Below are 27534 nucleotides of genomic sequence, written 5' to 3' on the forward strand. Positions count from 1 at the left end.
TGAATTTTGGACTTCTTGAAGTTGTCCCAGAGGTTGCTTATATTATCCTCATTTTTTTGGATTCCTTTTTCTTCTTCTTGTTCTGATTGGTTGTTTTTTGCTTCCTTATATTCCAAATCATTGTTTTGATTCTTGGCTTCATCCACTTTACTGTTGTTTTGCTGTAAATTGTTCTTTATTTCAATGAGAAAATCATTCACTTTTGACTAGATCTTTTTATTGCTGCTGTGTCCCTCACTAAGTTTCCTGAGAATCTTTATAAGCAATGTTTTGAATTCTGGATCTGATATATTGCTTATTTCCATTTAGTTTAGCTCTCTTTCTGGAGTTTTGATCTGTTCTTTCATTTAGGCTATGCTTCTTTTTCTTCTCATTTTGGCAGCCTCCCTATGTTTGTTTCTTTGTATTAGGTAGAGTTGCTTTGACTCTATGTCTTGATAGTGTGGCCTAGTATAGTAGGTGTTCTGTAGGGTCCAGTGGCACAGCCTCCCCTGTCATCCAAGCTGGGTACTTGAGGTGACCCTTCATGTGTGCTGTGTACTCTTTCCTCTTGTAGTTGAGTCTTGGTTGCTGTTGACAGATCAATGGGAGGGATTTACCCATGCCGGTCAGCTGTAAGGATTGGCTGTGTCCACTTACCACCAACTTCTGTTCTCCATGGAGGATCAGCTGTGCAGGGGGCAGGGTAGTGGTGCTCTGACTGGGTGCATTAGCCCTGGTGTTTCCCAAGTGGTGTAGGCCAAGGTAAATCCCCACCTGTGTTCTGACTGGGCCCACCCTGCCTGAGCTATAAAGCAATATGAGATGGCTGCTGCTTGTGCTGGTCTTGGAGATTCCCAGGTGAAGCCAAGCTATGAATCTAGGCTGGCTGCTGCTAGTGTTGGGCCTGGGATTCACTGAGGCCAGCTGTTGCATTTTTGTTAGGATTTAGGAATTTGTGAAGCATGAGGCAAGACATGACATTCATATGGAAATGTAGCTTGGGTGAGCCTGTAAATTGGGTGGGACAAAGTCTTTGGGGACCTCCAAGGCGCATCAAACAGTGTTAGCCAGGTTGATGGGGTGTCAGATATGGCACCAGCTTGCTGGCTCTGTTGGGGGATGGTTTAGAAAAGGGACTATGGTGTCTGCTTGATGCCATACACTTCCTGGCAGTGGAACCCTGATCTCGGGGGGCCTGGTGTGGGTCTGGGACTCCTCGCTGTCGAGACACCCTGCCAAATTTAATTTATCATACGTGGTTGAGGGACCAGCCTGTTCTAAGTCTGTACCCCTCCTACTAGTCTGGATAGATGTGGTTTCTTTAATTCTATAGTTGTTAGACTTCCATTCAACTCCATTTTTGATGGTTATGAGTGAATGTTGTTCTATATTTTAGTTGTAATTTTGATGTGGTGGTGGAAGAGGTAAGCTGTGTCTGTTTATGCCACCTTCTTGACTGAAAGTCTCTGTATCCTATTTCTTGAAGATTGTCTCTCTATTTGTGAAGTTTTTTTTATTATAAAGCTAGTATTGTTCTGAGCCTAGTGATCAGCCCAATGTGAAAGGTTAAATTCTTCTGAGGTCTTACCTATGAATGTGTGTGTCATTTTTTAGTTCCCCATATGTGTAGTTCTTTGGGCCTTAATTTCCCACGGAAATCTGCCCTAGAATTAGATGGTCTATTATATGAGTATATCTATCTCTATAACATCTCACCAAGCATCTGCAGGTATGTAATTTTGTCATTTTCCTGCAGGTTTCATGAATAGTGCTCACTTCTTTTCCCATCCAAAATCCATGTTAGGGGAAATAGAAACCAGTCCTTCAGGTAGCCTTTAGCTTTATACAATAATTTGAAAATAAAGTTTGCTTCACTCGCTCCATTTGAGAGAGGGAACTGACAACAGGGATGCTGGTACTTCTAGACCAAGACCACTGTTGCACCACTGAGGTTGTGTGGAAAAGGCAGTAAGAACATGGCAAACCTTCCCTACCCTCTTGAAAGTGGCTTCTTGATTGTGCATTCACTTAGTTGCTGTAAGCTTTTGACTGTTTTTGATATTCCTCTGAAAGTTTAGCAGTTTCTTTTTTTTAAACACTAAAGCAGATTTACTGAAAAAATTTTAAGAACTTGTCTAATTCTATACCATACAATCAATAATTGACACAAGTCTCTGTAAATGCCATTTTAGTTCCAGAATACTAAAACTTCAGCAGATAGATAGTTTGGGAATGAAATGTATAGTATTAATGAAGGCGAACCTCAAGAAAAGGAGTTCCAATGGAAATAGCAAGACAGGGGAGAATCTGGCTCCCCCGACAGGTGAGTGTCTGAAGGTATACAATATCTTTGAATAAAGGGAGAAGGAAATGCTTTGGGACAGAACTCCCATTTGAGTACCTTGCTGACATAAATCCTATTTTTCTGTTTAGTCAATTCAGACTTGATTTCCCCTTAATGTGAGCAAAAGTGTCAAAAACAATCATATAGTTAGTGAAAATAAAAAAAAATGTTTGGCCTTATAATACCTACTCCTGATTCAGAATGACAAGATTAAGAAATGTGACATATCAAAACAGGATTACTCTGTGAGCTGATATCATATGTTTAGAGAGCATTAATCTGGCTTGATTCTTTCTTTTTATTGAATTTATTGAGGTGACATTGGTTAATAAAATTATCTCGGTTTCAGGTGGACAATTCTATAATACATCATCTGCACATTGTATTATGTGTTCACTACCTCACGTCAAGTCTTCTTCTGTCATCAATTATCCCCCATACCCTTTTCTACCTCCCTTCACCCTCCCTTTCCATCTGGTAACCACAATACTGTCATCTGTGGATGAGATTTTTTTTTTCCCCTAGTCCCTTTACCTTTTTCATCCAGCTCTGGAGTCCCCTCCCTGCTAACAGCTGTCAGTCTATTCTCTATCTGTAAGTTTGTTTCTATTTTGTTAGTTTTTTTTTGTTGTTGTTCATTAGATTCCACGTATAATTGAAATCATGTATTACTTTTCTTCCTCTGACTGGCTAATTTCACTTAGCATAGTAATTTTCAAGTCTATCCATGCCATTGCAAAGGGTAAGATTGTCTTCTTTTTTTATGGCTGAGAAATATTCCATTATGTAAATATACCACAGCATTTTTATCTTCTCATCTGTTGATGGACACTTGGGCTGCTTCCAAATCTTGGATAATGTACGTAATGCTGCAACAAATACAGGCATGGATATATTCTTTCAAAATAGTATTTCGGATTTCTTTGGATATAATCCCAGAAGTTGAATCACTGGGTCATAAGGCAGTTACATTTTAAATTTTTTGAGGAAACTCCATACTACCTTCCACAATGGCTGCAGCAATCTGCATTCCCACCAACATTGCAAAAGGATTCCCTTTTCTCCACATCTTTGTCAACACTTGTTTGTTGATTTCTGACAGGTGTGAATTGATAATCTCATTGTGCTTTTAATTTACATTTCTCTGATGATTAGTAACATTGAGCATTTTTTCACATCTATTACCTATCTGTATGTCTCTGGGAGAAGTGTCTTTTCAGGTCTTTTTCCTACTTTTTAATTGGATTGGGGGTTTTTTGTGTTGAGATATATGAGTTCTTTATAAATCTTGGATATTAACTCATTTTTGGATGTATCATAAGAAAATACATTCTTCTATTCAGTGGGTTTCCTTTTCACTTTTTGATTGTTTCCTTTCCTGCGCATAAACTTTGTAGTTTGATATAGTCCCATTTGCTTTTTGTTTGTTTGTTTGTTTGTTTGTTTTCATTGCCTGAGAAGATATATCAGAAATAATGTTAGTAAGAGAAGTCTTGGAAATTTTACTGCTTATGTTTCTTGTATCATACTTATGGTTTCAAGTATTACATTTAAGTCTTTAATCCATTTTGAACTTATTGTTTATGGTGACAGGAGGCAGTGTAGTTTCAATTTTTTGCATATCTGTCCAGTTTTTCCAACCATTTATTGAATAGACTATTTTATCTCACTGTATGTTTTTGCCTCCTTAGTCAAATATTAATTAGTATAAAGGTGTGGGCTTATTTCTGGGTTCTCTATTCTGTTCATTGATCTATATGTCTGTTTTTATGCCGGTACTGTTCTGTTTTGATTGATATGGCCTTGTAGTATGGTTCGATAGCAGGTAGTGTGATTGATATCTCCAACTTTGTTTTTCTTTCTCAAGATTGCTGAGGCTATTCAGGATCTTTTGTGGTCTCATATAAAATTTTTGGAAGGTTTGCTCTAGTTCTATGAAATACACTATTGGTATCTTGATAAAAATTGCATTGAATCTATAGTTTGCTTTGGGTAGTAGGAACATTTTAAAGATGTTAATTTTCCTATCCATGAATATGGTATATACTTCCACTTATTTGTATGCTCTTCAATTTTTTTATTTGATGCCTTATAGGTTTCTGAATATAGGCCTTTTACTTCCTTGGTTAAGTTTATTCCTAGGTATTTTATTTTATTTTTTTATGCAATTGTAAATGGGATTGTTTTCTTAGTTTCCCTTTCTGATAGTTCATTATTGGTATATAAAAATGCAGCTGATTTCTGGATATTTATTTTGTATCTTGCTACTTTACTGAATTTATCAGTTCTTGTAGTCTTTTGGTGTAATCTTTAGGGTTCTCTATATACAGTATCATGACATTGCAAATGTTAGTTTTACTTCTTCCTTTTCAATTTGGATGCCTTTTATTTTTTTCTGCTTGTCTGATTTTTGTGGGTAGAATTTCAGTACTGTGTTGAATTAAGTGGTGAAAGCAGACATCCCTGTCTCATTTCCAATCTTAAGGAAAATGTTTGTTGTTTTTGCCCATTGAATATGATCTTGGATGTGAGTTTCTCTTATGTGACCTTTATTACTTTGAGATATGCTCCCTCTTTTCTCACTCTGCTGAGAGTTTGTATCATAATGGGTGCTGGATTTTATCAAATGCTTTTTCTGCATCTATTGATTTGATCATGTGGTTTTTATCCTTCATTTTGTTTATGTGGTGTATCACATTTATTGATTTGCAGATAGTGTATCCACCTTGCACCCCTAGAATAAATCCCACTTGATAATGGTGTATGATCTTTTTGACATATTCGTGGATCTAGTTTGCTAATATTTTGTTGAGGATTTTTGTATTTATATTTTTTATGGATATTGACCCATCATTTTCTTTCTTTGCAGTATCTTTATCTGGCTTCAGAATTTGAATAATGCTGGCCTCATAAAAAGAGATTGGGAGTTTTCTCTTTTCTTGAATATTTTGAAATAGTTTGAGAAGGATATGTGTTAATTCTTTGAATGTTAAGCATTGCGTACGCTAAATTATTTTTAATTTTCCTTCCCCACCAGACTCTGCTACCTATTTCATTTGGGCTACTTTTTTCTTCCTTTCCTACATGTCCTCTCCTCCCCCCAAACTTCCCCTAAATCCAGGAGAATCCAAAAAATTGGGGAAAATGCCGTAGTTAGCCAACCTAATGCCCCAACCAGTACTGGGCCCTCGAGGGAAAAGGCTGGTTTTAAGTCCAGAGCACAGGACACTTGCTCCCTGTTGCCACCATTCCCGTTGATTAGTCTTTTGAGTATTTGAAAGAGGAACGCTGCACACAGAGCCCAGAGGCTGAAAAAGCTGGCATGTTTCTTTAGACAAAAAGGAGTATGTTCCTTCTTGCCAGAGAAACCAGGGCTTTTGCGAGCCCCTGGCCCCCACTTTGTGGACCTCTCTGGAGAGGTGATGCACAGGCAGAAATGAAAATTTAATATTAAGTAGTGAAAGAACATTTGGATATTAGGTCTGGAGGGAAAAGTAGGTGACAGATCATAACTTATCAAATACGGATTTCAAAAGTAGACATCCCTTCTAACTAATGAAAGACAGTGTTTCGCTGTCTAGTTAAACATTTTAAGTTGAGTTATTGTGCATTTGAAATGATGAAGATTTTTATTGCCATTTTAGGTTATCAGCATTAAAAAGCAATTAATATAATTGTACTATTAATTAAAAAGACAAAAACACTTTTTAGGATTAAAGTATTTATTAGCAGAAACTGCAGTAATGCTAGGAATACCTTCTTACAAAATTAGAAAGCCAAACACTAATAATAATTTCTTATTCTAATAATCAGTGGAGTGATGAAGGCATCTGTGAATATGCCATTGAGAATACATGCGAACATTAGATGAAATACACAACTAGCTTCATCTCAGCAGAATTGGGCCACTTCTCTCTTGGTACAGCCTACAGAACAACATTTGGTAGATATTAGGGAAGAGAGGTCTCTCTTTTTTAGTAAATGTTTAACTAAGCGTATGTTTTTTAATTCTGAAAGACTTTTGTCTCCTGCTCCAATAGTATTTTCCTGAAGTTCTTTGAAGTTACGATTTGTATTCTCTGATGCAGCCTGATGCTTCTTAGCCAATGTTGTCTTCAGTTTCCGTGGTGAAGAAAGAGTGAATTCCATTATTGTATTTAAGTATTCTGCATTTTCGGTGGTAGAAAATGGGATGATTTCTAAGTTTAAAAAAGAGGGGGAGGGGAAATTATTCATATCAATGAACATCAGGAAAATGATAAAATTTTGCATAGACATAAAGGAAAGCATTGCTGCGATAAAATTAAATATCAAAACAATCAGCAGGTATCCTGATACGTAAACAATTTGTTTTATTGTAGTTGGGCACCTTAAAGTACAACATTACCAAGGTTGTCGTGCTTTATTCCACTTGGACCATCTGTTACCTCTCCTTATAGCTCCTTAATGCTTTCATCAAAGCCCTTTGATGCTACCTGACATATTTGAAGTCATCTTGGTCATCAGAAACACTCAGTTTGACCATATGTTAATTCTTCTTACCTGAGTATTTTCTTCCATTACTAAGTAACCCCTGAGTTATAATAATAACTCTTGAAGAGTATATGAATTATTTTAAACTATCAAATGTTTCATGGTGGAAAATTACTATTTCAAGATAAAGCTAAAAAGGCAGAATTTTCAACAGCTCTCATCTCTTAGGTAGGTGATACCAGTCTTTGACTCCCTCATACATCTACTATTTAACAACTTCTTTTCTACAGAGTATTTACTCCAAATTGTAACCGAGCCCCTTGTTATTTTAATGGCCCTAGTATTTTTGTCAGCTGGAATTAAATAATGTAATTCTTAATCAGGCCTTTGTTCACATGTTAATGACTTTTCCTGCTCAATTCCTTTTGTTTTCATGAGTATACACTCATAAGTTGCTGATGTACTATCTCTTTGTCAAGCATGAGATAACTTCAGGGTCACTGGAGAATTTATGTGTTAATTTCGCAGAAGGAAAATATGTCTTCAAGGTATCTGTGACTAGCTGCTGATTCCCAGGAGTCTGATAGGAAAAAGTATCATCTGTGACTAAAGAAACACAGACTTCTCATTCAGTTCTCTGGAACTCTCCCTCCCTTACTCCCTGACTACATAAAAACTCCCTACTTTTGTATTTAGGGAGAGATGGATTTGAGAGATCTTTCTCTCCCATCCTCTCCTGACAGTCAAATCGAATAAACCTTTTTCTCCAGAAATCAGTGTCTCAGTCTCTTGACCTACTAGCACATTAATATACAAACCTGAATTTTGGGAGGTGATCCTTCAGCTAAATCAGTAGTTTAGCTGTATTTATCTGAAGGGCAAACTTCCTTTAACTAAGGGTCCCTCTCAGTTTCTCCTGAAGGTGACCAGGCCCTTATCTTTCTTTCCAATCCCTTCTCTCACAAATGAACTTCAAGACACCGTTCAAAGCTGTGGGAGCTAGGCTCTTCCCTTTGGTGCAGTTTACAAACAAATATATAATTAAAACAAAAGAGGAGGTTTTCAATGCAATGGGCCATGGCCCAGCTTCTTATTTTTACAAAGGAAGAGAGTTGTTAAATCCAAAATCCTCCATTCCTACCACTCTGGGACCCTATGGGAGGTCTCTTGAGTTCTGCCCGACTCACTTGATAATCAGCTCATACTCACTTCCATCTGTCCTCTCAAGATGCCCTGTACAGTTGCTCCAACCACCAGCCCTGCCGCTGTCCAGCCCACAGACCTTGGGCTAACGTCCAACCCCAGTTCTCCCTCCCCCTTATGGGTCTTTGGGCAGCATTATCTCCTCTATGGCTTCTTCCTTCTCCCTACTGAGTCACCCTGGCTGCCAAGAGGTGAAGGGTACCAAATGCCTCTCAGATGAGACTATTCCCACGGCTCTCCCTTGCTCTGATGAGATTCCCAGTGAGACCCTTACTAGAAAAGCAAGTTACATGGGAATAGCCCAGACTTTTAGGGACCAGCAGCTCTTACCTGCAGATGGTTCAGATCTCGTGTTATGGGGCTTCCTCATACCCTCTGCCCAGACGTGACTGCCACAGACCTTGATGAAGAAACGGACTAATTCACGGTTGCACTTAATAAAAATTTCCTCTTTCAGGCCTTGGATCTCTCTGGGAAGTTGGCTCAATAGAAGCGAACTTCCTAGCAGGTGGAACAAGAACAGACGCAGCATGCTGGTCCTACTCTCCTGTTCTGGGCACTTCAGCCTTTGTTTAGAGACTGCAGCTGCTGCTTTCTATCAGCCTCTGCCTGTGTGCCAGTCCTAGACTTCAGGCTGCTTTCCCTTGGTTGCACTAAGCTTTTATCTAGCCCTTGGGCTACCACCTAGACCTTGAGTCATTGGTCCAGCTCCACCCCTTTCCCCACCCACTTCCTTTCAGTCCACCCCTGGCACCCCTGTCCCCCAGCTCTAATTTGTTCTTCCAACCTTTCCTTTATTGGCTCATCTTTCTGTTCTTGGCTTTCTTACAGTTGTAGTTTTTCTCTTTCCTTATTTTCAAGCCATTTTGTATACTATGTAGTTAGTCAATATTTGAAGTTTTTCCTTTATTATAAAGCTAGGCTGGCCCTTACACTGAATTTTCTCAACAAAAATAAAATAGAAATCATTCATATTCTCACAACCTAGAGTTTTCCAGAATGAACATGTGATGCATAACCTAACCTAAATACGATTATAGAGTAATTAGTATAGTATGTGGTATATCAATCCATAAAAATATAATGGATGAAATGATAAATTGTTGATAAGAGAGGGAAAGCTGATGAATTTTTATCTAAATTACAGTAGAAACATCAAAATTAATGCCTCACTTTAGGCTTTTACAATATCTAAGTTTGCTTGCACTTTCTCCACTAATTTTCCCTCAACTCCTCTGGGAGGTAGTTTGATAGTAACCAGTTTCTTGAAGTTTAATTTGAGATTGTATTCTATATCTAGAGACTGAAGAACACACACACACACCCCTCCCAGAAAAGAAAAGGAAAAAAAGCAATGGAACCCCACAATTCCAGAGAATATTTTGGTAGCACATTACAGCACAAAAGTCATGGTGATTTTTTTTTTTTACTACATTCTGTGTTTGCTGTATATGGTGAGGTAATTTTTTTCAACGATAAAAGCATTTTTATTTTATTTTGTTAGAAACATTCTCTGGATAGCATATTAGATAAAAGAGGGTTTGGTAGGAAAAAACAAATAGTTGGATATAGAACAATCATTAAATATATGACCAGGGAATCATGTGTAGCTCTTAAGCCAGTTTCAAAATACATGTTTCTTTCCAGGTGTAGCAAAAACATAACCAAAGATTTTCTTTTTAAAAGTAGGATACACGTTGGTATGTAAAATATATGTATGTGTTGGGAAATGCCCGGCCTGGTTTCAGAAGCTGTAATCCTGCCAACAGGCTGGAGGGCCCCAAGGTTGGAAAAATCAGAAGGCCTTGGAGAAACAGGCTCCTGAGGAGATTTGGCCTGTCCCCACCCCCTGCTTTGCCATGGATGGTCAATGGCCAATGACAGGTAAGTTACCTCGCGCTGAGGTGTACGACCTAAGACTGGTATTGGCCGATATTGGCAGCAGATAAGAAATTGGGGGACACGGAGAAGGGGCAAAAAGGCCCCTGCACCTCTCGGCTTGGCTTGGACACGGCCAGTCCTCATTATAGCCGAGAAGCGGTCTCCTTATCCCTTGGTGACCTCCCCTGGCCTGGCTCTGGCTTGAAACACTACAGGAAAAACACGCCCTAAATCAGATCTGGCGGTCCCGGAGTAATCAGGCCTAGAGGTAAATTCTTTAGAGTGTGCTCTGTTCCTCCCTCAGATCTCTGGTCAGCTCTTGCTGCATAGGACCTTTGTTTACACCCCTTACCTGGTATTGTTAAGACATTTACTTTATTTACACTTTTTATCCTATATCTTTAAGCACCTTTAAGTCTACTTCCCCCTTATCTATAGTCTCTACTGTTGATTCTAATATCTTCTCTGACCCATGTGTATCAGTGAATTCCTGTCACTTGTTTTCTTAAAGGTATCTATTCTCTGTGAACCTTAATATGCTAATGTAATGAGATAACGTATGCATTCTTGTTACCTACCTCACTGATAAGATTTTCAATGAAAGCCTTGGAACAAAGGGCAACGGGGCTTCCCCGCTAGACGGACTTCCCTACTAGGGGGATGTGCCTCGGCCATCCCCACTAGAGCGCTGCACCATGGCCTTATCCAGTGAGAGGGAAGAGCCCCTCTTGGCTCTCCCGGCAAACAGAGAAGTGTTTGCGACGTTTTGTGTTTTATCCCCCTCATCCGTGACAACCCCAGGATGGGCTCTGGGGGTTTCAGAGCCCTGCTCCCCCCTCAGCTGGCCCCAGTTGGTTTCCTTCAGGTTTCAGGGAGCACTGCGCTCTCTGCGGAGCTCCACCGCGGCAGTGCGTCCCTATAGCCGCCACACAGTGCGACATATATGCAATTGGAATCTTTCTTTTGTTCACATTTCAAACTCAAGCATTTGATTGTGAAATCTTCCCTTAGTATACTCTGGAAATTACAGAATTACAAAGATTACATAGTTTTAGCAATGGATGTGGGATCAGTATAATATATTAAGTTATATATTGTTTCAAAAAGTACACTAAGAATATCAGTAATTTTCATACAGCCTTCTATGTTTAAAAATTTTTTTTATTGTTCAAATACATTTGTCTCCATCTTCCTGCCACCATTTTCCCCTGCCTCCCTCAATCCTTTCCCACTTTGGCTTTGTCCATGCGTCCTTTATACATGTTCCTTGACTTGACCTTTCCTTTCCCTTCCCCCGCCCCCCCTTCCTTCTTGATTCTATTTGTTACCAAACAAATGGACCCTTGGTGGGGAGGGGTGTGTGCCCAGATGCTATTACCAAAACACCTCCTTCCCCCAGGTCCCTCAGTTGTAGGTCCTTTGCCTGCCGCCCTTGGAATTATGGCTCTGAATGGCAGAGTTTGGTGAAAAGGAAAGGAACTATTTATTCAAAAGTTATACAGGTTTGATTAATGGCTAAAGGTCACCCTTAAACCTCAAAATCCCTTTAAAACAATCACCAGCACACACATCATCCTGCCTTCCTCCACTTTGCCCAGTTAGGCCAGTCAGGGGTACCATCCTTCAGAAGAAAAAGAAGGGAAGTCCGGGACTCAGCTAGGCAGGCCTCTCACGGGTCTCAGCACCATCTGCTGCGTCGCTGCGATATCCAGCTCCTAATCCATAACCGTGGTGCACCTGTTCATGGCCTGCCAGCAAGAGTCCTTTATCCCCTCTTTCTTCCCACGTGGACTTCACACTGTTTCCCAGAGACTGTGTCCCTTGTTCTCTCCTGCAGGCCCCTGTCTCTCCTCTCCCAGCTACATTCTGCATTAAGTCTTTTAAACCTTCCTGATTAGCTTTGGTGATATGCAAATTAACCCTTTTGGCATCTGAGGAATGAAGCTATCCTGTTACTGACATGCAAACTGATTCTCAATGGCCCTGCTCAAGGCTTCCATCCCTGGGGTGGGGAGAATATATTTTTCTTGGACACCCCAATCTCTGGACCCCATTACAAATACCCTTTGGGGGGCACCCTGGCTGTGCCCCGTTACAGTTAGGTTCCACTTATAGATGAGATCATATGGTGTTTGTCTTTCACCTCCTGGCCTATTTCACTTAGCATAACGCTCTCTAGTTCCATCCATGCTGTGGCAAAGGGTAATACCTCTTTCTTTTTGCTCTATAGTATTCCATTGTGTAAATGTACCATTGTTTTTTGATCCACTCATTTACTGACGGGCACTTAGGTTGCTTCCAAAATTTGGCTATTGTAAATTGTGCTGCTATGAACATTGGGGTGCATAGGTTCTTTTGAATTGGCGTTTTGGGATTCTTAGGGTATAATCCAGCAATGGAATCACAGGGAAAAAGGCAGTTCCATTTTTAGTTTTTTGAGGGAATTCCAAAGTGTTTTCCACAATGGCTGCACCAGTCTGCATTCCCACCAACAGTGTACTAGGGTTCCCTTTTCTCCACAGCCTCGCCAATACTTGTTTGTTGATTTGTTTATGATGGCCATTCTGACCTGTGTGAAGTGGTATCTCATTGTGGTTTTAATTCGCTCTTCTCTGATGGCTAGTGATGCTGAGCATCCTTTCATATGCCTTTGGGCCCTCTGTATATCTTCCTTGGAGAAGCGTCTGCCCAGGTCCTTTGCCCATTTTTTAATTGGGCTGTTTGTCTTAGAGTGGAGTCGTGTGAGTTTTTTATGTATTTTGGAGATCAAACCTCTATCTGATATATCATTAGCAAATATATTTCCCACACGGTTGGCTCCCTTTTCATTTTGCTGATGTTTTCTTTAGCCATGCAGAAGCTTCTTATTTTGATGAGGTCCCACTTGTTTATTCTTTCCTTTATGTCCCTTGCTTTAGGGGACATACGGGTGAAAATATTGCTGTGTGGAATATCTGAGAGTTTCCTGCCTATGTTCTCCTCTAGGACTTTTATGGTGTTGCGACTTATATTTAAGTCTTTTCTCCATCTTGAGTTTATTTTTGTGTATGGTATCAGTTGGTGATCAAATTTCAATTTTTTTCATGTAGCTATCCAGCTCTCCCAACACCTTTTGTTGAAGAGGCTATTTTTACTCCAGTTCATCTTATGCCCCCTTTGTCAAATATTTAATTGACCATAGAGACATGGATTTATTTCTGGGCTTTCTATTCTGTTCCACTGATATGTGTGTCTGTTTTTGTGCCAGTACCAGACTGTTTTGGTTACAGCGGCCTTGTAATATAGTTTGATGTCAGGTATTGTGATCCTTCCTGCTTTATTTTTCTTTCTCAAAATTGGTGCAGCTATTCGGGGTTGCTATGGTCCCACATAAATCTTTGAAATGTCTGTTCTATGTCTGTGAAATATGTCATTGGTATTTTAATAGGCATTGCATCAAATCTATAAATTGCTTTGGGTAGTATGGACATTTTGATGATATTAATTCTTCCAATCCATGAGCATGGTATATGCTTCCATTTATTTGTGTCTCCCTTAATTTCTTTCTTCAGTGTTGTATAGTTTTCTGTAGAGGTCTTTTACCTCCTTGGTTAAATTTATTCCTAGGTACTTTATTTTTCTTGCTGCTATAGCAAATGGGATTTTTTTCTCTGATTTCTGCTTCTGGTATTTCATTGCTGGTGTACAAAAATGCCTTCGATTTCTGAATATTGGCTTTGTATCCCACTGTTTTGCCAAATTCACTTATTAGGTCAAATAGTTTTTGATGGAGTCTACAGGGTTTTCTATGTACACTATCATGTCATCTGCAAACAATGATAGTTTTACTTCCTCCTTTCCAATTTGCATGCCTTTTATTTTTCTTGTCTGACTGCTGTGGCTAGGACTTCCAATACTATGTTGAATAGAAGTGGTGAAAGCGGACATCCTTGTCATGTTCCTGATCTTAGTGGGAAAGCTTTTAGTTTTTTTCCCATTGAGTATGATGTGGGCTGTAGGTGTTTCATATATGTCCTTTATTATGTTGAGGCATGCCTTCTTTATTCTGTTTTGCTGAGTGTTTTTATTATAAATGGGTGCTGTACCTAATCGAATGCTTTTTCTGCATCTGTCGAGATGATCATGTGGTTTTTGTCTTTCCTTTTGTTTATGTGATGTATTACATTTATTGATTTATGTATATTGAACCATCCTTGAATTCCTGGGGTGAATCCCACTGGATTATGATGGATAATCTTTTTAATATATTGCTGGATTCAGTTGGCCAATATTTTGTTGAGGATTTTAGAGTGTATGTTCATTAGCAATATTGGCCTGTAGTTTTCTTTCTTTGTTGTGTCTTTATCTATTTTTGAAATTAGGATGATGCTGGCCTCATAAAAAGAGTTGGGAGTCTTCCCTCTTCTTGGATTTGTTGGAATAGTCTGAGAAGGACAGGGGTTAGCTCTTCCTTAAATGTTTTGTAAAATTCTCCTGTGAAACTGTCTGGTCCAGGGCTTGTGTGTGCTGGGAGTTTCTTGATTACTGCTTCAATTTCACCAGCTACTATTGTTCTGTTCAGGCTTTCTGCTTCTTCTTCATTCAGTGTTGGAAGGTTATACTTTTCTAGAAATTTGTCCATTTCATGGAAGTTTTCAAATTTCTTGGCATATAATTTGTTTATAGTAGTTTCTTACAATCCTTTGTATTTCTGTGATATCAGTTGTTATTTCTCCTCTTTCATTTCTGATATTATTTATTTGGGTCCTCTCCCTTTTTTACTTGATGAGTCTGCTTAAAGGATTGTCAATTTTGTTTATCTTTTCAAAGAACCAGCTTCTGGATTGGTTGATCCATTGAATTGTTCTTTTAGTCTCTATGCCATTCAGTTCTGCTCTGATCTTGATTATTTCCTTCATTCTACTTGCTCTGGGATATGTTTGTTTTTATTTCTCCAGTTCTTGAAGTTGTAAGGGTTAGGTCATTTATTTGAAATATTTCTATCTTTTTTATGTAGGCCTTTGTTGCTTTGAACTTCCCTCTCAGGACCGCCTTTGCTGTGTCACATAGGTTTTGGACTTTTGTGTGTTCATTTTCATTTGTTTCCAGAAACTTTTTGTTTTCTTCTCTTATCTCATTATTGATCCATTCATTGGTTAATAGTGTCCTATTCAGTCTCCATGAGTTTGAAAGTTTTGGAGGTTTTTCTTTGAGGTTGGTTTCCAGTTTCAAGCCTTTGTGGTCCAAGAAACTGCTTGTTATTATTTCAATTTTCTTGAATTTGTGGAGGCTTGTTTTGTGTCCTACCATGTAGTCTATCTTTGAAAATATTCCATGTGCATTTGAAAAGAATGTGTATTTTGCTTCTTTGGGATGAAAGGTTCTATGTATGTCAGTTAAGTCCATGGTCTAATGCATCGTTCAGTTCCACAATATCTTTGTTGATGTTTTGTTTGGAAGATCTATCCATTTTTGACAGTGGGGTGTTAAAATCCTTTACTATCTGTGTGTTGCTGTCTATATCTTTCTTGAAGTCCTCCAAGATTTTCCTTATGTATTTGGATGCTCCTAAGTTGGGTTCATACAGGTTTACAATGGTTATGTCTTCTTGATGGATTCTTTCTTTGAGTATTATGAACTGTCCTTCTGGGTCTCTTTTTATGGCCTTTGTTTTGAAATCTATTTTGTCTGATATAATGAGTATTGCTATCCCTGCTTTTTTCCTGTCCATTTGCTTGGAATATTTTTTTTCTATCCCTTTACTCTCAGTCTGTGTAGGTCCTTTGTTCTGAGGTGGGTCTCTTGTAGGCAGCATATGTGTGGGCCATGTTTTCTTATCGATTCTCCATTCCACTATCCTGTGTCTTTTGATTGGGTCATTTAGTCCATTTACATTTAAAGTTATTATTGATAGGTACTTATTCATTTTTTCCCTTTGCACCCGTGTTCTTCTCTTTCCCACTCTTTTTCTTCATCTTCTCAAAACAGTCCCTTTAGCATATCTTGTAGTGCTTGTTTGGTGGAGACATATTCTTTTAGCCTTCTTTTGTCTGGGAAACTCCTTATTTCACCTTCCATTTTAATTGAGAGCCTCACTGGGTAAAGCAGTTTTAGTTGTAGGCCTTTGCTTTTCATTACTTGGAATATTTCTTGCCTTTCTCTTCTGACTTGCAGTGTTTCAGTTGAGAAGTCAGCTGCTAGCCGTATCAGGGCTCCCTTGTATGTTACTACCTGTTTCTCCCTTTCTGCCTTTAGGATTCTTTCTTTGTCTTTGATATTTGCCATTTTAATGATGATGTGTCTTTGAGTGGGCCTCATTGGGTTCGTCTTGAATGAGGCCCTCTGTGCTTCCTGGACCTGTGAGACCTTTTCCGTACTCAAATTGGGGAAATTTTCCATCATTACTTTTTCAAACAGGTTCTCTATCCCTTGCTCCTCTTCTCTTTCTGGTATCCCTATTATGCAGATATTATTGCATTTCAGGTTGTCCTGCATTTCCCTCAATGCCTCTTCATTCTTTTTGAGTCTTTTTTCCATTTCTTGTTCTTTCTGGGAGCTTTTTTCTACCTTGTCCTCCAGTTCGCTGATTGATCGTCTGCTTCATCTAGTCTGCTTTTGATTCCTTCTACTATGTTCTTCAATTCAGAAATTGTATTCTTCATTTCCTCTTGTCTCTTATTGATAGTTTCTATGTCCTTTTTCATGTTGACATAGTTTGCGGCAAGTTCCTCATAGTTTCCCTGTATTTCTCATATTCTCTTAGAACTCGCTGAACTCTTTGTGTTTCCTTAGAACCATTGTTTTGAATTCAGTATCTGATAGTTTACTCACTTCTATTTCATTTAGTTATGTGGGGATTCCTCCTTTCCCCTCGTTTTGGGGAGTGTTTCTTTTCCTTCCCATTATTTGTGAGATTCTTCTTTTTTCTTCTGCTTCTTAAATTGATCTGCCTTGATTTCATGACTGTGGTGTGAAATTCTATGGTAGTATATGGGTCCTTTTTTTTTTTTTCCTTTTCCTTCTGGGTCTGCCTCTGATGTCAGATGTTGACTTCGTCTGACCTTCAGCAGTCTGAGACTTTCAGGAATCTACTGTCTGTGTCTGTCTCCTGCCACTGTTAATCTAGTCACCCTGCCCTCAGCCGTCAGGCTTAGGCACCACAGGGTGGGGCATAACCTCCTGAGGGTGGGCTATTGTGTCCTTACCAGCTGCTGCCACTCAAGGGAGCGGTCTGCCTGAGAAAGATGGAAGCTGAGGAGTGGGGGAGGAGTCAGCACTGCTATCCCCCTGGCTACTCGGTCAGTTCTCTCCCCAATGCTTCCGTTTCTAGTCTCTCCTCAAGTGTTTCTGTGTCCCCTTTAGCCAGGGTTCCACTTTCTGTGTTGGCCACTCTGCACTCAGCACCCAGGCCTATGTGCAACTCCTGGCCAGGGCAGAGTGTCCAGAGGGTGAGGCTACTGTGTCCTTTATGCCTGAGCAAGATGGAAGCTGCGGATTGGGAGGTAAGTAATCACCGGGATCCCACTGGTCACTGTATCAGTTCTCTCCTCCAAGCTTTCCTCACCAATCTTTCCTCAGGCTCCAGCTCACTCTGCCCCCACCTCTGCCCGGAAACCAAGGAAGGTGGCTGCCACTGCAAATTTTTGCTTTGACCCTTTAAATGTATCTTTGCGTCTCCAGCCACCTGTGTCTGGCAGAGAGCACCACTAAGCTTTTCGCAGCTGTCTTTTGTCTGTGTGCTTTTTTGGGTTTTGATGCTGTAGGCTAGAGGTCCCAGCTTATGATTCAGACCCTGTTCTCCTTAGGGGGATCCAACTGGCCATTTCAATATCCCTCTGGTTCTGGCACTCATGGGTGCCCAGCCCACCCTCTCAAGCCTCTCAAAGAAAATTGGACAGTTGCCCTGTAAACACTACTCAATAGTCATAGTCCCTGTTCCTGAATATATAATAGGAATTGACATTTTGAGAGGTATGACCCTATATTTACCAGAGGGAAAATATCAGTTTGCTGTACAGGCTTTTCACATTTCTGCACTTTTAGGGAAGGTGCCTATGACTCCAGTAACTGCCTTCCCCAACCAAAGTTATAACCCAAAAACAGTATCGTATCCTGGGAGGGCAGGAAGAGACTCAGAACACTATCTGAGAATATATAGCTGCTGGGGTTTTAGTTCCCACTACTTCCCAGTGGAATAACCCTGTGTGGCCCATGAAAAAATCAGGTGGGTCCTGGAGGATGACAGTAGACTATCGAAAACTTAACAGAGTCACTCCTTCTCTTATAGCAGCAGTACCTGATACTGTAACTTTAATTGAGAGGATACAAGAATTCCCTGGGAAATGGTATGCTGTCATTGATTGAGTGAATGCTTTTTTCACATCCCCATTGACCCAGTACAATGGGACCAGTTTGCCTTTATGTGGCAGGGAAGACATTATACATTTAATCGGTTGCCCCAGGGTTATTTGCACAGCTCCACCATTTGCCATTGAATTGTAGCCAAACACCTGGATAGCTTTCCTTTGCCTCCCATAGTTCAGATTACTCATCATATTGATGACATTATGATTCAAGCAGAATCCCAAGAGGTAGTACATCAAATTTTACAGACCCTTATTCAGTATATGAAGGAAAAGGGTTGGGAGATCAATCCCACCAAAGTACAGGGGCTGGCACAGCAAGTAAAGTTTTTAGGACTTGTGTAGACACCTATTCAGGGGTATTGGTCTCCTATGCATACCAATGCGCTACTCAGGAAAATATATGCAAAAGCTTTTCCATAATTACACTTTATTATGGTTCCCCTTTACAAATTCAGAGTGGTAACAGTTCTCATTTTAAGAGAAAAGAAATTGAGACCTATTGCCAGCAACATAATATAGAGTGGGTATATCACATTCCTTATTATCCATAGGCTGTGGGCCTAATTGAAAGAATGAATGGTTTCCTTAAAGAAAAGCTGAGAAAGTTAGGAAACAATTCTTACAAAAACCGGGAAGATCACTCATTCCTTGCTTTGCAACAATTGAATAAGTGACCTTTAGGCAATTCTACACTTTTGGCACAAATGATGTCTCCCAATTTGCAAATTTGTAGCCAGCAATGTCCTACCACCTTAAAAGGGTGAGCGATCAAACCTAATGCTCAGGATCCATATATGGACACTTTAGGATCAGCAGGAAGTGATTTACGCACCCTGCAGGAGATCTGGATCAATTCTAATACTACTCAGACTATCCCAACAAGATTAGGTATACAAATCCCAAAAGGACATTTTGGGCATATTCTCCTGTGATCCAGTCTAGCTTTGAAGGGATTACAAATTATGGCTGAAGTTACTGATTCCGACTATGTGGGAGAAATAAAAGTACTATTGCATAATGTATCCTCACAACCTGTACAACTGCAAGCCCAGGAACAGGTAGCGCAAGTAGTCATTATCCCCTATCACAAGGGGGAATGGCAACAACTTCCTCAAGCCCCTAATGCCACCACCAGAGTGAGAGGCTTCAGGTATACCAATATGAAGACTGAAGCTAAGGTATGGATAAAGAAACATCCCCACAATAGGCCCAGGGCCACAGAAGTTGTTGCTAAGGGAACTAACAATACTATAGCAGTTATCTTATACAGGACAAGACAATATTGAAATTCTACCCACTAATAAGTTGTTCCTGCTGGAATAAGAGTGTCTTTCAGGGCTTCTCCTTGGGCGGTGGATCATATGGATGGCTGAAGCCTGAACACTTGGAACACTCCTTGCTGGTCCTACATTGCACCTGTGGCTCTCTTGGACTAGCATCAGTCATTCTCAGCGTATTGGTGGTAACCAGACATGATAACAGGACAACTTTACTTGTCCAGCCCACCAACATTATATTGTGTTTGGACTGTGGGTCCTGATGCTCAGTGTTGGAAAGCCCGTCTCCTATCTGGCTCATCCTAAATGAAACTTTACCCATTCAAATGAATGTAACTGCAAATGTTAATACTAGCTGCTGTTTACGTTCACTCACTTTAGCTAATCCTGCGACCCATAGCAATGCCCTTCTTCAGCCTACCTTAAATTGCTCAGATATAAACAGAATGCAGGGGACTTTAACCATCAGTATGTCAGGACAATTCCTTTTCTGTACCAATGCTACCCAAATACAAAATAGGCTCACATATATTGAGTATGCATATGTAACCTCTTCCAGTCATACCCATCATGCCCCCCCCACCAGTTAGTAAGATCACCTTGATTTTGCGTGAATGTTTCATATGCTGCTCCTAAATATATCCTAAGATTTAATATTATCTTCCCCATGTTGAAGACCTGCAACAGGAAAAGGAGAGCCTAGTATGATTTACTCCTTGGAGGTGCAGGGACGGGAACGGGAATAGTAAACTCTAGACCTAGAAGCCCTTTCTAGTAGGCTGCAAAGGGCCAGACAAGATGTAGCCTGAGCTTTAACCTTAAATGCTCAACGAATGCCCACAACCATTGTTCCCCACCAAAGGGAACTGAGTTATGATAAAAGATTTCTACTGTTGCTTAACCGTTCCTCTATAACTGCTTTGAAAATAGACACCAATGTTTCCTTACTATTCAATTGGACAATCTGCTCTCTCCAGAATGTATATACTTTAATCCAAAAGGAGAATGAACGACACCAAATGTTTTCCCAAGACATTACTGCATGGAAATATATACTTAAAGATTATATCATTATCATCAAAGATATATTATGATCATTGGATAAGTTTACAAAGTCGTTAGGTAAACTGTTCTGAAACCTACTGCCTAGGAGAAATAGACTATTATAATCCTCAGTATGTTAAAATGTTATGCCAATATCATCTACTCGCTTTTGTGCTAAGAAACTTTTTTGCCTCTGCAGAGACAAATGTATTTGAAAAAATAAATTAAAATAAAATTTAAAAAAAAAAGAAACTTTTTTGCTGTGTCCCAATTAACTGGAACATACATAGATTTGCAAAATATATCATCTCTAAGATTGTATTCCCAGCCCTCAAGGTTTGATGTGTAATGGCTTAACTAGACAAATGGAACCTTGCTTATTACAACATTCCTCCAGTCTGCATATTCTTACTTTATTTCCTATTAACAATTATTCAGCATTGTATGAAATAGAAGTGCAGCATATGTGCCTAGTTAGCAATAATCAGATAGAGATGGCCATGCTGGGTGCAGAAGCCCCATACTCCAGGTGTCTGCAGCACCTAGAGGTTCTCTGCTGGCAGGGCGATATTTTTTACCTTTTCCCTCTCCAAGTGGATGATGTTTCTCTCACCTGGGTACCCACGTCTTTACCCCTCCTATCTGTGTATATATATTCACACCCCTTGATAGAACTAAACAAAAATTCCACACTAATGCAAAAATTATTAGATGAAAATCAGAATCAACTTAATCAACATAGACTACAAACACATATTGTTGCTAATAAGTTCATTGAAGCTTCCCATCTTATTGTAACTGATACTAATCATCATTGGTATTATTTTTTGTTTAAATCTGTATCTGCATCTAAATATTGGAATGCAATATTTCATCCCATTTTAATATGTATTATTATAATATTTTTGCTCTAGATATATATTTTCATGTATTGTCAGATACGGAAAATGTATTTGACCATGACCCCTAAGATGTCAACTAGCTATGCCATAAACATATCAGATTCTAGGGCCGAATTGGCAGGTTAAAGGAACATTAGGAATCCTCCCGCCAACCCCTCCCTCAGTGAACACTAGTCCACTGTTGGTGGGAATGCAAACTGGTGCAGCCATTGTGGAAAGCAGTGTGGAATTTCCTCAAAAAGCTGAAAATGGAACTGCCTTTTGATCTAGTGATTCCCCTGCTGGGACTATACCCTAAGAATCCCAAAACACCAATTCAAAAGAACCTTTGCACCCCAATGTTCATAGCAGCACAATTTACAATAGCCAAGTGTTGAAAGCAACCTAAGTGCCCATCAGCAGATGATTGGATCAAAAAATTGTGGTACATTTACACAATGGAATACTACGCAGCAGAAAGGAAAAAAGAACTACTACACTTCATGACAGCATGGGTGGAACTAGAGAGCATTATGCTAAGTGAAATAAGCCAGGGGGCGAAAGACAAATACCATATGATCTCACCTATAAGCGGAACCTAACCAACAAAACAAAGATGCAAGGAAAATAAGACCAGCAACGTTGAAAGAAAAAAGAAACCAACAGAGACAAGAGGGAAGGAGAGAGGGGTGAGCGGGGGAAAAGAAAGGGAAGGGTCAAGTCAAGGAACATATAGCACGGACTCATGGACAAAGCCAAAGTGGGGAAGGATTGAGGGAGGGAGAAGGGGGAGGGGGGCAAAAAAAAAAAAAAAAAAAGAATCTTTCCTGTTTATCCCTGAGCCATGACCTTTATTGTAAAAACAGAATGTTAACATGTTGTTTCCCAGGGAGAATGGACCCTTCTTCCTGGGAAACTAGTACTGTTAACGTTCAACCTATTAATGTTTGGCTGTTCCTTTGGAGAGAACGGGCCCTTCTCCCAGAAAGACCTGCTAGGTAACTAAGTCATGCAAGGCCCTTGGTGTGCAGCCACCTTTGTCTAAACACTATTTAAGTATAGCCCCAAAGCGAAACTTTGGAATCCCACCTGAGAAGAGGATGCTTTGCTTGGAACTTTTCCCACTTGGACCCCAAACACTGTCTCCAGGATTCCCCAGCATCTATGTTCAGGTGTTGGTGAATTGCTGTCTGGTGATGTATGCTCTTGATTCTTACTTTCACTTTGTGTTCTCTTAATTAAGTATTCAGTTATTCTTATTTTTATCTGGTTTCTTTTATTGTCTGTGAATCTGAACCTCCAAATTAAGTGGCCACTGTCTCATACAGGCCTCTTAATGGCACAGTATCTTTGGGTGATAGTATGCAAAAATATTACATACTTCTCTGGCATATTTCTCTTTTGCTATGGCAAAAAGTATGTGCAATCAGAGTGAACAAGGCAGCAGGAAAGCTAGACCAGACAAACCTAATACCATCTCCTCCATAACCACCCCTCTCCCACTTTATATGATTTAGGCATCTGCTAGTAGGGATGTGTGTGATAGAAGGTTATAACCTGTTGAGAAGTATGTTTGATATGACTTCCCTATCCATTCAGCTTATTCCCAGGTGACCTCTCCTCCCAGCTTAATTCCATCAAATTGAATTCTAGAGATGTTTATGCTGGAAGCCCAGGAGCACGAAGTACTCTGTCATTCTCTGATTATCAGGATAGGTCAGAGAGGGTAAAGAGCAAGAACTCACTGAAAGGTTTTGGGAATAATACCAATGAATTTATTACTTATACAATCCTGAAAAATTGTTAAAATTAAAATTCCTAAATATATCAACCAGTCTTTAGCATAAATGGGTTGTGCAATACTTTAAATGTCTTATAAAGAACTGATGTCAGTAATATAAGGATATGTTATTAATATGGTAAAAAAATAAATGTGTATTATAGAAAGGGAAATATATTTTGTAACTTGTCTAAGGTTTTAGCCAATTTTTAAAAATATAAATTTATTGGGGTGACTTTGATCAATAACATTATATAAGTTTCAAGTGTCCAATTCTATAATACATCATCTGAATATTGCATTGTGTGCTCACCACCCAAAGTCTAGTCTCCCCCTGTCGCCATATATTTGACCCTCTTTACCTTTTTCATCCTCTATGAGTTAGTTTGTTTATTTTGTTTGTTGCTTTCTGATTTATATCTGACATATGCATGAAATCATATTTCACTCTAAGTTACTTCGCTTAGCATGACACTCTCAGATCCATCCATGTTGTCGCAAATGTCAGCATTTCATTTTTTCTTATTCTAGCCAATGTTTTATAGAAACATATTAATTTTTCTGCTTCAACCTGTAATAATGGCACACCTGAAACATTAGTACAAAGATGGTCAGTCATGAATATAGAACCCGAACAATCATACTTTATTCCTTCTTGCTTGAGTTTCAACATTAACCTTTTATTTTGCAAGGATAACAAATGTCACTTACTATCTGTATATATTTGGAGAGATTAAAAAGTTATATTTTATATTTACTTGTACCTGGCTTAATATACCAACCTTGAAACATCTCAGAATAATCCTTATTAAGCATTCTCAAACAATTCTCAAACACTTATTAGCATGCCAGAGACGACATATTAAAGCTTTAAAAAACATATAGTTCTGTTGATTTTCTTTTTTAATTGGTTCTGTTGATTTTCAAGAATTATTATTTTCATAGCAGTAAGTTTAAACAGAATTGTAAATTGCCCCTTCATAAAATGAAATCTAATTCTCCTTCTCTATCAGTTAACATCGATTAATAGGTGTGATTCATTGGTTTCCAACATGTGATTTATTAATTTTTGATGAGGGTGTTCTTCCTGGTATTTAGTGTGCATAGAATATTTGCTCATTTCATTACAATGAAGAGATCTTCTCACTTGCTTCCAGAGATTGAGTCTACTAGGCTCAATAATCAGCTGTTTTAAATGTGTTTTCAATGAGAAGCTATTTTAGGACCACTTCTCTAAAAGGTACAATTTTTTCTGAATACTATTTTTTCCTGCTTTCAGATTTTCTTGTTCATAGGCCCAGATACCTCACATTCTTGATTTTCCAGGATAGCACCAATTTCAGTTTTTTTATTTTCAATAAATATCATTTGTGTAATGCATAACTAAATGTTAATTGAATTTCTACCTTTTTGTGTGTGTTAAGTGTCATCCAAATGAACAAATCAAATATGGCCCCTTATCACATCACTTACTGTAGTTTTAGTTCTCAAGAATGTTCATTATGTTCAAAGAAAAATAGTAATGGAAAAAATATAATAAAGATTATATATTAAAAAATAAAATTAATAGTCACTTTTTTGAGAAATAAGGTACATAATCAACTGCTTAACAGAGAAGGGTTTGCCATCAGCTATCAGTTTCTCCTTCGTAAAATAGAACTCGTTAATTTATAGGGTAGACTGCAAATAGCAATAGATAAGGAATATGTTTTGTAGGATGTTAATAAACATAGAACAATAATACTAGGAAATATTGAGTGCTTATTATCTGCCAAATATTTTATCTACATTATCTCATTTTCATCCATCTCAGCAGTACTCTAAGCTCAGTAATGTTAGTATCAACAAACTACAAGTCTGGTGATGGAGGAAATGAAGATTCAGTCACATGTTCAGGTCTGGTGAATGGTGAAGTAAGGGTTCAGACTGAGACTGTGTTTCTGCAGAGCCTGGGCCCTTAATACTTGGATATCAAACATAGTTTGCTGAGAAATTTTACAAACATGAGTTCATTTTGCCCACAAAACAATTGTGTTACACAGGTATTTACCCCATTTTACAGGTAATACTCAGAGGTACTTAGCCAAAAATCACACAATTAGTAAGAGTCTGGGGTGGGACTCAAGCAAAGACTTCAGATATCAAGTGAAATGCCTTTTCCTTAGTGTCCACTTAGCAATCAACCTAGCAATGACATATTGACTTGATTTTGAAAATCAACTATAATTTGGATTTTTATAATTAACATACATACATATATAATATATACCTTTATCCTTTGAAGACTTATGGCACTTTTTATGACCCTTTATACACTTAAAGCAAATCAACAAGTTTAAAATACCAGTTCTAAAATCCTGCCTTAATTAAGACCCCTGTGGAGAGAAGTGGGCTTTTCCTGCCAACCCTTTGAAAATTTGAGGCTTGAGAGAAAAGTTAATAAAAAGAATAGAATATAAAGAAAAATAGCTATAATGTTATTTTTAAACCATAGCAGGAATAATATTTTAATTTAGTATGACAAAATACCTATCAAATTTTGGTACTTGTACCTACAAGACATAAACGTTGCCAAAACAATTGAAAAGTGGAATTTTTGAGGTTAGTATTATTCATACAACTCCAAACTAAGTAAAGAGAAACTGGAGCCCTAGTAAAATAGTTTTAAAATGAAAGGATTTATTTTAGAAAGTATTGACAGCTTTTAGTTTGACAGATAAACTTTCTCTCTAGAATGTATTTTAAAACTCCAGTACTTTTTATTGTTCAGTTTTTGCTGCCAGTCACCTTTTAATATAGGTGAAATAGAAAATCTTAGAAATAAAAGAGTAGATAGTAGTGGAAATGTTGCCATATAAGCTGAATACCTATTTTTTTAAAAAACTTAAATGTCTTCATTTGTTACTTTGCAAATATTTTGGTTAAACAAATATTTCTTGCAAATGTGTGTCAGAATCCTTGCCTATAAACATAGCTTTCTCTCTTTGCAATTGGTTACGCAAATTAAGCTGAGTACCTTTTAAACTAGCATTTTATGTTGCTAGCATTATCTTTCAAAATCTTTCAAAAATCTTTCAGCAATCTTTCAAAAATCATCTGTTAATTTTGTGTAGCTGGGACGCTAAAAAGTAGTGGTGGTTCACCACTCTTAGAAAAAAAGTATATCTCCTACCAAGAACAGAGTCTAAATGATTGGACTATAAATTCAAAACAGTGATTCTCAACTAGGGATGACTTGGGGATATCTTTGGTTGTCCAACTGATAGAGAGAGGGGTTCTATTGGCATCTACTGGGTAGAGCACAGGAATGCTAGTAAACAATATTATACTGTAAGGCACAGGACAGCCCCCACCACAAAGGATTATCTGGTCCCAAATGGGCCAAGGCTGAGAAACCCTGGATTAAAGCAACAGAATAGTTTCATTTACATTATTGAAATTATACAGTTAGAATTATTCAAGTGGTAACAAGTGCCTAAATAATAATGCATTTAATAGATAAATTTATGAGGCTAATGGTCTGGCATATTGAGTATAACAGTACATTTTGGTTAGTTCTAAAATATATTACTTTAAGGCTGGTGTCTAGACTCAAGCCTCAATTAATAGGCAGAGTATGAGATAGTCAAATATTTCAAAAGCCAACACACTTCTTAAAAGTTTCTGCATCCCACACAGAAACTAAGCAATGGCTCAGGACTCAATCCTCTTCTGTTGAGGAGGTGGTCCCCTGGTTACCAGAGTCTTTTCTTTTTAAATTTTTTTTTAATTTTTCAATTATAGTTCAAAAATTATATAGTGACTAGACACTATATAATTTAACGTATGATTCTCCCTGGTAAGCCTAGTACCCACCTGACACCATACATAGTTATGAGAATATTATTGACTATATTCCCTATGCTGTACTTTATATCCTCGTGACTGTTTTTATAACTGGCAATTTGTATATCCTAATCTCTTCCCATTTTCATGCATGCCTTGCCCTCTCTCCCATCTGGCAACCATCAAAATGTTCTCAGTATCTATGAATTCATTTCTGTTCTGTTTATTCATTTAGGGTTTTTTCCCCCATGTATACATGAAATCATATGGTTACTTGTCTTTCTCTGTCTGACTTACTTCACTTAGCATAATGTTCTCTAGGTCCATCCATGTAGTCACAAATGGCAAGAATTCATTCTTTTCGATGGCTGATTAATATTTCATTGTATAAATATACCAGACATCTTCTCTATCCATTCATCTTTTGATTGGAGCATTTAATCCATTTACATTTAAAGTAATTGTTGATAGCTATATAGTTACTGCCATTCTATTATTT

The 27534-nt window shown here is 38.5% G+C and overlaps 1 protein-coding gene across 1 annotated transcript; it reads right to left on the reverse strand.

Moving 5' to 3' along the window:
• Window positions 1-6030: 6030 nt before the first annotated feature.
• On the reverse strand, window positions 6031-8534 carry LOC129078302 (prorelaxin-like). The gene is made up of 2 exons (XM_054583090.1): window positions 8333-8534; window positions 6031-6525 (listed from the first exon to the last, which is right to left on the reverse strand). Exons 1-2 carry the CDS (start codon window positions 8532-8534, stop codon window positions 6218-6220), a joined length of 510 nt encoding a protein of 169 aa, XP_054439065.1. The 3' UTR covers window positions 6031-6217.
• Between the last annotated feature and the right edge of the window lie 19000 nt (window positions 8535-27534).

The sequence above is a fragment of the Pteronotus mesoamericanus genome, unplaced genomic scaffold, assembly GCF_021234165.1.
Source record: "Pteronotus mesoamericanus isolate MK-2021 breed Mesoamerican mustached bat unplaced genomic scaffold, CSHL_Meso_final contig_73, whole genome shotgun sequence".
NCBI classification, from domain to species: domain Eukaryota; kingdom Metazoa; phylum Chordata; class Mammalia; order Chiroptera; family Mormoopidae; genus Pteronotus; species Pteronotus mesoamericanus.

Excerpts from the sequence above, each read along its gene's own strand:
- LOC129078302 (XM_054583090.1), bottom strand. The coding sequence starts at position 8,534 with ATGCTGCGTCTGTTCTTGTTCCACCTGCTAGGAAGTTCGCTTCTATTG. Across the intron at positions 6,526-8,332 it reads GAGATCTGAACCATCTGCAG|AAATCATCCCATTTTCTACC; the intron begins GTAAGAGCTGCT and ends TTTTAAACTTAG.